The 12630-nt window shown below is 39.0% G+C and overlaps 1 protein-coding gene across 3 annotated transcripts in view; it reads left to right on the top strand.

The window, feature by feature from the left end:
- Positions 1-12630, top strand: part of SLC6A15 (solute carrier family 6 member 15) — a 37248-nt gene that overhangs the window by 16277 nt on the left and 8341 nt on the right. For all 3 annotated transcript variants that reach the window (XM_069974071.1, XM_069974065.1, XM_069974079.1), the window contains exons 5-9: positions 1320-1501; positions 3252-3362; positions 7096-7337; positions 7424-7616; positions 10599-10791. In XM_069974071.1, coding sequence (XP_069830172.1) covers positions 1320-1501; positions 3252-3362; positions 7096-7337; positions 7424-7616; positions 10599-10791 — 921 coding nt within the window. The remainder of the gene's footprint in view (positions 1-1319; positions 1502-3251; positions 3363-7095; positions 7338-7423; positions 7617-10598; positions 10792-12630) is intronic.

The following is a 12630-nucleotide window of genomic DNA, read 5'->3' as shown; positions in this document are numbered from 1 at the left end:
CCGCCTCGTTCTCCTTATCAGCACGGGTCTGAAAACTCAGACTCAGACCGAACAAATCTTTTGACATGACAGAAGTTTTCCCAAACGACAGTGACACTTTAAGCAGTGACAATCACTTTTACACTTGCAACCTTATTGGGCCTCATTTACTAACAATCCGTCAATAATCACCCGTTATGATTTGTGTCAGATTTTCTTGAACAAATTTATTAATGTTTTGTACCCTTAATAAATTTGTCCAGTTTTTCACAGAACTAGTGTTGACCATCAAATTTAGTAATGTGTCTTATGCCCTTAAAGGGGTAGTGCGGGCATTTTTTTCCTGACACCCACTCACTGACTGGCTGAGCGGACCTGAGATGTATCGTCTCGGGCCCACGTCAGACTCCAGGAAGTGGCCGGGAACCGGGGACCAGAGCGCCGCGATGCGAGACCCGCCACTGGAATTGGGGAGGTGAGTGGACGTCGTTTCCCTCAGCCACCTACTCCCCGGTGTCAGGAAAAAAATGCCCCCCCCCCCGCCAGAGTACCCCTTTAATAAATTTGTCGGTTTTTCACAGGACTAGTGTTAAGGTTGTTGAGGTGCTGGAGAGAGCTGGCGCTGCTGGGTTGCTAAAGTCAAAGTGTCTCCTGCATATACCTGATCCCCGCTGCCCAGTTCTTGCTCCACCGATAGCGTTTTTTGTTTATATTTATTTATGACAGCATGTTTTTGTTCCAATGTTGCTGTTTTTCGTTTCAAACACCAACATTGAAATGAAAAAAAAAAAAAAATGCTGTGATAAGTAAATATACATAATTAAAGCTGGTAGTGGAGGAAGCACTGGGCAGTGAGCTTGTCTACGAAAAGCCTCTGGCCGCTCCCTCTGACACATGTCATAGCTTTCTGCAAACAAACATTTCATGGGCAGTGGGAACCTCAAATTGCCAGCTATTCCTGCTCTACTGTAATGTTTTGGAGCTCAACACTACACAGGGAAAATTAAAACCCGACCACCTTGCCACACTAGAAGTGACTTATTTTTAGAAGACAAAATGCGGCAAAAAAAATGACTGTTTGCTTAATAAGACTGTGTTCACACTTAGTATTCCTGTCAGTCTTTTTTAAACCAAAACCACAACACACCTACTATTTGGGTTTTCCCAAACAAATGACAGATTGGTCTGGTTTTTGCAAAATTTGTGTTGCACACCTTTATAGATATTCCAGAACACTAAACCAAAACTAAGCCAAGAACATCTTAGTAAATCTTGCCCATTGTGCGTTATACATCTAGAAGAAATGGTTCCATTTGTACTACAGCTTTAATGTGTTGCAGATATTGAACCAGAATGTGAGAAAAGTTCTGCAACTACATATTACTGGTACCGAGAGGCGTTGAATATTTCCAACTCAATCTCAGAAGGTGGAGGGCTTAACTGGAGGATGACTCTATGCTTGCTAGCTGCATGGATTATGGTGTGTCTTGCTATGATCAAAGGCATTCAGTCTTCAGGCAAAGTGAGTATACATGAGCATTCTATCATCTTTCTCCTCCCAGTATTGACAACAGTTTATAACAGTGCTTCTCAATTCCAGTCCTCAGGCCTCGCCAACAGGTCATGTTTTGAGGATTTCCTTAGTATTTAGCAGGTGATATAATTATAGTCAGTGCCTCTGGTATTATCACAGGTGTTCTTTTTATGGGATAGCCTCAAAACATGACCTGTTGGTGAGGCCTGAGGACTGGAATTGAGAAGCACTGGTTTATAAAAAGGGACAGTGAAATCATTCTAATTCTGATTGTATTCTGATGTACTATTTGTTATCACAAAATCTATGTAGCATTTTGTGCATTATGTATTTATTTTAATACATTTAAAATATACCGATTGAAAGAAATTTTATCTCTTACTTCTATCTCAGTAACATGGAATGTAGTTGGGGGCATATTTGATGTAGGAAAAGGGAAATGGAATTCTCCTAAAACCTATTTGTGCAAATAGTAAGATTTGCAAATTGCTTATACTAAAGACTTAACTGTAAATGTTGGCTATGGTCCTAGTAAAGTACTATAGGCTGTCTGATTTATTTGCCATATATGCCCCTTTCTCCAACTCAACCTTTAGGCTGGAAAGACACACTGCAGTTTTTAGGCCAAAACCAGAAGAGGATCCAACAGAAAAGAGAAGTCCTCCCTTTATATTTTTCATCCTATTTGAGTGGCAGTTTTCCAAGAAAACTGCTGTGTGTGTTTCCAGCCTTGCAGTTATCCTGCTGTGTGAAAATGGCATTTGCTGGTTTCACGCATCATGTTTTTTAGAAGAAGCAACTGCAGTTTTTTAATGCATTAAAATACATCAGAATTATCCTCCTACTTTTCATCCAACTCGCTCTTTGATCCTCTGCTATCTGCCAAAGCCTCACCCCAATACTTTGTGCTCCTTCTTCTTGACCTATCTTCTTCCTTTGACACAGTAGACAAACTCTTTAATTCCTTGGTATCACTAGCTCAGTCCTCTACTGGATCTCTTCCTACCTCTCTAACCACACATTTAGTGTCTCCTACTCTCACACCACCTCCTCCCCTCCTCCCCTTGGTGTCCCCAAAGGCTCTGTCCTCAGGCCTCTTCTCTTCTCCATCTATACTGTTGACCTGGGACACATTTTAGAATCCCACTGCTTCAAGTACCACCTCTATGCCAATGAAACTCAGATCTACCTCTCAGTTCTGGATGTCAACTTCCTGCTATCCAGGATTCCAGAGTGTCTATTGGCTATATATTCCTTTTTCTTCTTCCACTTCCTAAACTCAACAACAAAACAGAACTAATCATCTTTCTCCAATCTCGCTCCACCCCTCCATCCAATCTCTCAATCACAATACGTGGCTGAACTCTGTGCCCTGTCCCCCAAGTCCACTGCCTAGGGGTCACCTTTGACTCTACCCTTTACTTTAAATCTCACATTTAAATCCTAATCACCTCCTGCCACCTTCACCTCAAAGACATTTCCCGAATCCGTTCTTTTCTCAACCTTGACTCAACAAAACTGCTGGTCCATGCTCTCATTATTTCTCACATGGACTACTGTAACATCCTCCTTGTAAAATGCTGCCTTAGGTTGGCTTCACATGGACACATTTTGGCCAAGAATACACATCCATATTACAGACCCAGGACCTAGCCATATCAAAACCTAAAGCAAAGACAGAAATGAGACCATGTTCCGAAAAGCTTAGACTAATATGTTTTGTATTTGTACTTTTCAGGTCATGTATTTCAGTTCTCTCTTTCCATACGTGGTTCTTACATGTTTCCTTGTGCGAGCTTTGCTCCTAAATGGCTCTGTTGATGGCATCCGACACATGTTTACTCCAAAGGTAAGAGGTCATAGCTAGATAATTAGTCCTTGATCCTGTCACTGTCGTTTGCAAATACTTTTCATATGTCAAAGAAACATGAAACTGTCAATAAACTTTCTGTCCCTTCAATGTTAGAGATAACAGTAGGGACAGGGAGAAGCTGGTTTAGAGTATGGCAAAGATTGGAGAGAATCCTTGGATCATAACTAACATAGACTGTAGCTATACAGGACAAGCACACAAAAGACAGTTTGCGAAGTAGAAACTTATGGGCTATTAACAAATGTATAGACAGTAGAAACAAGGTCACAAGGATATTTACAATGCTAGTTTTTTTTTTTATTAATTTTTTTAAACAAAATTTTATTGGGTTTTGAAACATCTGTGTAGCGCCAAGTTACAATAAGTATATCAGGTGGTCCAAAGCAAAATTTACTCTAAAGTAGCGATAAACAGAGTAGTCTGCAATTAAAGTGGATATATCGAAGAAGAAAACATTCTTTAGGACATTTTTTTCAAACTTATTAACTATGGAGGTCACTTTGGTCATGAAACTTTAAGGACATCTAAAGAATCTTTTAGATTCTCCAAACAATACCATTGCAAGTATTTAAATTGCTCCATTACAGATTTTCAGTCATCCAGGGATATTCCTTTCTCAAAGAACTTTCATGGAAAAAAAACAAAAAAACTTTTTTTGTGGTCTTACCTAGAGACCTGAGAGTGTCTAGTCTATATATGTGTAGGAGAGATTTAACTGATCTGAGATTTCCAATTCCAGGAAATGTAATAGCCAGAAGTGTTCAAAGCTATTTTAAAGGCTGAGCAGTTAACAAGCTTTAAGGTGTCACTGTTGTTATAACTTTCAAAATCTAAATCAACAGAGGATGTGAAATAAAAGCTGCTTTGCAACTTACATATTTTTTTTTTGTTATCATGCTTTAAAACAAAGCTATACTTACTGAAAATCCAGGTACAGTCTCCTATAGACAGCTTTTTAAGGCTTGCGCCGGAAGTCCTAGCCAGTACAAAGTCACAGATCAATGCACCTCTCAAACAAATGACTCTGTGAGCAGATGACCGGGACTTCTTGTGTTTAGTCTCTTTTTCAACCAGCACATAACTAGAAAGCTGCTTTCAGGAGACTGGATGTGGATTTCAAGTAAGTATAGCTTTGTTTTAAAACGTAATAACTAAAAAAAAAAAAAAAAAAAAAGATTATTATATAAATTGCAAACAGGCTTTATCTCAAATCTACTGTTGATTTAGATTTTGAAAGTTATAATGACAGTGACACTTACATACAGTAGTACATTTCCACAGCCTTTATCCATGGGGAAGGGGGGCATAATTATATTTACTGTGTTGGGCTCCCTGCATGCGGTGTCTTCTCCATTATCAGCAGCTGAGGCGGGACACCTCTGCAACCACTGATTGGCTAAGCTGAACTTCAGGAATTTCAGCTCAGCCAATCAGAGGCTGCAGCAATGTCCTGCCTCAGCTGCTGAGTGGCTGTTTTCAAATGAAGAAGCTGAAACTAAAAGATGGTGCTGGGAGCCCAGGATGGTAAGTATACCCCCCACACATACAGAGCACACGGGCTAAACCTTACCCCCTGGGGCCAGACTATAACTTTCTGAGTTTTCCAAGTGAGCCATATTTTAGTCCTCGCTCAACACTAATAACCACATACAATGAAATCTGCCTTTAGCAGGGAGCATTTTGGGCAATATAGCCAGAGAGCTATTACCTCCCTGGTGGAGAATTGAAAGGCATACCTAGCTTTGTAAAGAAGTGCATTTCTCTCCATTGCTCATTTGTAATAAATGCACAGACACAGCAGATCCTTGTGATTAGTTTTGAACATAGTTACTAGTTTATTATGAGGCTTCTAGCTTATTTATTATCCTTGGCTGAAGACACAATATATTGTTGTTGAATGAATTGTTATGAAGTCATGGTAAACACGAGGCAGGATGCAATAGGGACTGTTGACCTTCAGTAACAAAACAGAGATTGTGACTCTAAATACAAATTACAAAAATGTGTAAGTTTATGTGTACTTTGTTTTACTTAGCCTGCTACAGCTATCATAAAGTACTACATATAAGCCCAAAGTGACATCATCATAATTACAGTAAGACAAACTTAGGCTGGGTTCACACTACGTATATTTCAGTCAGTATTGTGGTCCTCATATTGCAACCAAAAACAGAAGTGGATTAAAAACACAGAAAGAATCTGTTCACACAATGTTGAAATTCAGTGGATGGCCACCATATAACAGTAAATAACTGCCATTATTTCAATACAACAGCCGTTGTTTTAAAATAACAGCAAATATTTGCCATTAAATGGCTGCCATCCACTCAATTTCAACATTGTGTGAACAGATCCTTTCTGTGTTTTCAATCCACTCCTGGTTTTGGTTGCAATATGGGGACCACAATACTGACTGAAATATACGTAGTGTGAACCCAGCCTCAATAGTACGTGTCTACATACTGCAGCAAATGGCTAGCCATACAGTTATCTGCATATTTGGTGCCAAAAGGTTTTCCTGTAATGTCATCAGTAAGTAACTGTTTTTATATTGGTGTTAAAATACAGAAAATCTTATATATATGCTATGAGCTAAGTGAAGCTAAGTGAAGAGCATTCATGGGAACCATTTTTTAAGAGATATGACCATGACTTTGAGGCAATATTTCATTTAACCTTGATCATACAGCTTTGATATATGACCTCTATGATGGTCAGTAGATAGCTGAATCACTAGGTTTGAGATTCAGAATAAACATTGTGGAGAATCAGTAGAGAATTTTTAAACATTCTATTATCTCAAAATTTCAAATAGTAGACATCCCTAGAAACCAGATATAATATTGAGAGGAACTCAGCATTAAGGATTATTTTCAGTGCCACCATAGGCAAAATAAAGTATTACATGTCCTTTAACCCATTATACTGTCAATGTAATGTATTGGTATGATGGGTCCTCTAAAAAGAAAGTTATCTATTTCCTTAGCGTTAGTAATTAATGTTACTTGTCATGAAGTTTGCTGGACTCGGTGAAGCGTGCAGTCCATTTGCCATTAAAACTTTCTGTATCCATGGAGATGATTATCATGGGTCGGTAATGTGTGCAAACCCAATTGCATCAGAACGTGGGCCGTGCAAAGTACCAACCCAGCTTGGTCATCTCTATGCTTCCTTCAGCAAATAGGTACACTTTAAGCCCCTAAAATGTCCTTCATGCATTTTAATAGACTGTCACTCTCGAAATCTATCTTAGAATTTGTGAACATAAAGAAATGTAGTTTTATGGTATTAGATTAATCATAATGCATGCCAGATGTTTTCAATTTAGGTGACATGCCAAGAACTGCTTTTTTTTTATGTCGGTGTCGGTAGTAACCTCTTTTGAAACCTGTATCTAGCGCCATCTAGTGTCATATACCATAATTACTTCACCCAAAGAAAGAAATAGTATAAATATTATGGTTTAATGTATCTTTTTGTTGATTGATATTTTTAGATATAACTTTTTTTTAGGGCTAAGTCCATTTGATATCACCAAGTTAAACATGTAAAAAAAAGAGTGTAAAAAGAAAAAAAGGAAAAATAAGTTAATAATAAAGTAAAAAATAAAATATAATAATTCTTTATGTAGGGGATACATACTTTGGGTCATTATGTAACAGGGCACTGGTCCTGCAGTCTTTCTTACTAACTTACGTTCTCATTTCAGCTTGAAATAATGCTAGAGCCTAAGGTCTGGAGAGAAGCAGCCACACAAGTGTTCTTTGCTCTGGGTTTAGGATTTGGAGGAGTCATTGCCTTTTCAAGCTACAACAAGCGAGACAACAATTGCCACTTTGATGCTGTTTTGGTGTCACTTATTAACTTCTTTACATCAGTTTTGGCAACACTGGTCGTATTTGCTGTATTAGGATTCAAAGCAAACATTATGAATGAGGGCTGTATTTCTGAGTAAGTTTTAAGTTCTTTAATGTATTGGTTTCAACATGTAACATCAGCATCTGAAATATTCCTCTTTGGTACCTTTGTTATTATAGGAATGCAGGAAAGATTGTGAGACTTTTGCAAGCGGGCAATCTAAGCCACAGTGTGATTCCACATCATGTGAATTTCTCCAGTATCACAGCACAGGATTACCTTTTGGTGTATGATATTATTAAAAAGGTTAAAGAAGAAGAATTTGAGGGGCTTGGATTGGCAGCTTGCCAGATAGAAGATGAACTTGACAAGGTAAAGCTTTCCCCCATTTTTGTTTTCTAGTCTTAAAAATCATATGCCTATTGAAAAAGAAAAGCTTCACAGTTACTTTAGGTTTTCATGTACAGTTTTATTTACGTTTTCCTTTTAAATTTCATTTGTCGACACTGCAAATTTAATAAACTTAATTTAAAGGCTGTATTACATGGCCCGATATAAGCGAGCACTAATTTGCTAGATCGGCACTTGCTTACCGAGCCTATTACACAGCTTGATGATGGTGCAGCAAGGGATGTATATATATAGTTAGCAATGTCTATACAGCCCCTCCCCTAAGTGTAAAATAATAAACATTATACTTACCTCTCTAGGCTTCCTGGTGTCCAAGCATTCTCTGCTTATCCCAGCCGCTGCTGTCTCTGAAGTGATTGGCTGAGTGACCTCTCACTTCAGAGACGGCCTCAGAATCTTCATTAGCGGCTGGGGAAAAACCAGGAGGATACCAGAGAGAATTGACAGGTAAGTATAATCTTTAATATTTTACTTTACCCTGTCATGAGCCAGCGACAGGGTAATATACAGCCGTCAGCGATATCTGCCAGATTCTGAATATAATCGCTCCATGCAATAGGGCACTAAGTTATCAGTGCCTGTCATTATATACATTACAGGGCCTCTGAAGCCCACTAATGGTCTCTACTAATCTGCAAGTTTACGTTACACTTACCAATACTCCCTATCCTCTCCATTGTTGGTAGATTTTAGCATACTATCACCACAGGACTGGCTAGCAAATTTAACCTTCAGGTACATAAATAGTTTGTAATTCTGTGTTTGAAGATAGTCAAGTTTTAGAAATGAAAAACTATTTGGAATCTTTAGTAGTTTGTACCTTTTAGTGGCTAACTAAAAAAATGATACATTGTGAGCTCATTTTACACACAGGGACATAGGAATAATGAGGTGAATATAAACATAAATAGTTGAAGCAATTTTTAGGTAAGAATTGGGCAAGTTTATTGCATTTTATTGGGTACAGTTATATAGGAAAAAAATATCCGGATTACCCCTTTAAGTTCCAATGTTACCCGTTTTCTTGGCAGCATGAAGCTAATGTTTCCCTTCAAACTGTGTACTCAAGTCTGATATGAGACATAAATCTTAATGTGTGGATCTAGTAGAAGTCATTAAGACAGATGATGATGCCTGCTGATTCTGGCTAGATGCTGGTTCTGCAGAACCAGATGGTGGCACATTATGTTAAAATTTGCCATCTGGCATCAGGAACATTACATGTAATGTGATTTAAGGTAAAAGATTACACTGCAGTGTTTTACTTTTTTTTTTTGCATGGATATATATCAAAAGCAAGGAGTTTACTGGAACTAGGTGATGTTTGTGAAGTTTTTTTTAAACATTGAGGTTATAGTTAACTAACTGAAGAGATACATCAGGGCTCACGATCAGTGCTTCCTCATCGTCTTTCTAATAGGAAATAGTTGACAAGCTTTTACTGTGTCATATTAGGGTTTTCAACACTGACAGCATTGTATACACTCTATGGCTCTTTCCTGAGTTTTATGTAAAATACAGCCAAAAGAATGAATTTGCCCATTAACTCCACAACTGTTCATAGGTAATACACCATGTTTTTAAATGCTTGTAAGGTCGTGAACTGTAAATTCTGTAAATATATATATATATATATATATATATATATATACTGTATATTGAACAAGGCGGCACTCCAATATTTAGTAATAAATGGTAATTTATTCACCCATCAATGTGCAACAATTCAATATCTCATTGAGATCTTTTTGGTTGCACATTGATGGGTGAATAAATTACCATTTATGATTGAATATTGAAGTGTCGGCTAGTTTAACTTTCTGTGGATCTGAGCCTTGAGCCACACAGTGCCGTTCAGCAATTCCCTTTACTATATATACTATGTTTAAATATATATACAGCAGGGAAAAAGCAGTTTTATTCATTCAGGTGGGGAATCATGATGGTTCTGTGCCTGCTAGCGGCGCACAGTGCAGGAATAATTGACAGGCAGAAAGACTATGGTTGGGGTAGGGGCAGGGGCAGGGGTGGGGGTTGGGATCGATACAGTGTCACTTTAATAAAGGAGACAGTTCCACAATACATGTAAAATGCAGAAAATGAAAAAAAAAAAAAAACACTCACCATAACTGTAGTCTTTTTATTTCATAACTCATGCGTTTACACTCCCATAATGACAAACATACTGTGTCAGGGCTTGATAAGAATTCTAATTGTTCAATAGCCCTAACTTGCCATTCACTTATTTACATTTAGATGTTGTAAATTTTCTTGTGTTTCCTAACTACTACACTACAGCCATTACTACCTTACAGCACACATGCCACACACATTCATTTCTGTGCTAAGGGCTGGGACTAAATATGTCACTTACTGTGATATGTCTCTTTTTTTGAACATTAAGAGGGAGCACGGACTGCAGTTTGAGAAAAAATGGGAGACACCTAGTGGTCACATGTTTAAGGTTAATTTCAACATAGAAAATGTAAAAAAATGAAGAATGTACACTACAAAGTAACTTGCAATTACAAACCCTATATATATCTATATCTATATATATATATATATATATATATATATATATATATATATACAGTATATCTATATATATATATCTATATATATATATATATAGTGACAGTACCTCTTTAAGTTACACCTCTGCATTGAAAACATTTACACACCATGTTTATTTTTTATCATACTATTCAAACATATACATAGACATATACATAAACAAACATAGACATAGATGTCATTCAATCCCAGTGATACAATCTGTATGTCAATCTGGGTTACGTTTTTGTCCGGTATGTGATATATATCTTCTTTAGGAATGGGCAATAACCTTAGGTGTACCTCCCTTTTATCGGAATAATTCCACAGTGTTTTACTATTACTACTACTACTACTAATGATAATGATGTTTCTCTTGCTCTGTAGTCTGTGCAGGGCACAGGTTTGGCTTTTATTGCTTTTACTGAAGCCATGACACATTTTCCTGCATCCCCTTTTTGGTCTGTGATGTTTTTCCTGATGTTGGTAAACTTGGGCCTTGGCAGCATGTTTGGAACCATTGAAGGAATTACCACACCCTTAGTCGATACGTTTAAAATAAGAAAGGAGCCGCTTACTGGTAAGTGTCTAAACATGTTTTTATGCTTTGACAAATAAAAAAAATGCTGTGAAAAGTTGTTACTTGTATTTTACCATCCCATTAATACTATGACTGTTGCTGGGACATAATGTAAATTAGCAAAGTCAGAAATCTGTCCCACGTCCAACTCCAACAGTAGTACTGCAAGCATTGCCTCAAGTATGTGTCCTTGTGCAGTAACTGAAAGATGGATAAAGCTTTGGCTGTCAAGGCATAATAAATACTGTAGAGGATTGCAGGTTGGATATCTATCATCTACAGTTTTAAGTATGCTCTAAACACATACAGTATCGTTACCATTCACTCTGTGCTCGAATATGTACCGCAGCCTATGCTCTCATATGTACTATGTACTTGTTCATACGCTGACACTGGGGGACGGACTATTGTACAAATGAAGCACTTTCTGCCTTTTGTCTTAGAGCCGTTTCCTGATACATTGTAAGCAGGGCCGGACTGGGACTTAAAATCAGCCCTGGCAATCACCCTAGCAGCCCACATACCATATCATTTCTATCTATCTATCTATCTATCTATCTATCTATCTATCTATCTATCTATCTTAGGTGTAAGTAGGGCCCCAGGACAAATTTTAGTATATAATATAGGAAAGAATTTTCTGTGCATGATAACACTGTCATAGTTACCAAATACATGAGTATACAGGAAGCAAAAGCATGATGAGAATTGTAGTTTTGACACCCCTGATACAGAGGTATATCCCAGCTATAAAAAGTTTCTGCAGACTTTATAAGTAATTATAATGCAATTACATCCTGTGACTCACAGTAGGCGTCTTCTCTGCATGAACTACAGAAGACGTCAACTTTTCCTTTTCTTCTCCATCTGGCTCCGGCCATCATGAAGGCTTCTCTGGCCATGACTTATCTCCAGGGGATCTGCCAGACAAACATTTTAGGCATCTTGCTCCAGCATCATCCTCATCTATACATCCCCCACATAGAATAGCCCCCCTGCCGTGCATCCCCCATATAGAATAACCCCCCGGTGTGCATCCCCCATATAGAATAGCCCCCTACTGTGTATCCCCCCATATAGAATAGCCCCCCTGCTGTGTATCCCCCTATAGAAGAGCCCCCCTACTGTGCTTCCCCTCATATAGAATAGCCCCCCTGCTGTGCATCCCCCATATAGAATAGCTGTCCTCCAGCTGTGCACTCCCCCATATAGAATACCCCCCCCGCTGTACATCACCTCATATAGAATAGCCTCCCCTGCTGTGCATCTCCCCATATAGAATAGCCCTCCCTGCTGTACATCTCTCCCATATAGAATAGCCTCCCCTGCTGTGCATCCCCCCTATAGAATAGCCCCCTGCTGTGCATCCCTCCCATAAAGAATAGCACCCCCTCCAGCTGTGCGTCCCCCCCATATAGACTAGCCCCCCTCCAGCTGTGCATCCACATATAGAATAGCCCCCCTGCTGTGTATCCCCCTATAGAAGAGCCCCCCTACTGTGCTTCCCCTCATATAGAATAGCCCCCCTGCTGTGCATCCCCCATATAGAATAGCTGTCCTCCAGCTGTGCACTCCCCCATATAGAATACCCCCCCCGCTGTACATCCCCTCATATAGAATAGCCTCCCCTGCTGTGCATCTCCCCATATAGAATAGCCCTCCCTGCTGTACATCTCTCCCATATAGAATAGCCTCCCCTGCTGTGCATCCCCCCTATAGAATAGCCCCTGCTGTGCATCCCTCCCATAAAGAATAGCACCCCCTCCAGCTGTGCGTCCCCCCCATATAGACTAGCCCCCCTCCAGCTGTGCATCCCCATATAGAATAGCACCCCCTCCA

Source organism: Dendropsophus ebraccatus, chromosome 1, assembly GCF_027789765.1.
Source record: "Dendropsophus ebraccatus isolate aDenEbr1 chromosome 1, aDenEbr1.pat, whole genome shotgun sequence".
In the NCBI taxonomy this organism is placed as follows: Eukaryota; Metazoa; Chordata; class Amphibia; order Anura; family Hylidae; genus Dendropsophus; species Dendropsophus ebraccatus.
This window is presented reverse-complemented; position numbering and strand designations above follow the sequence as displayed.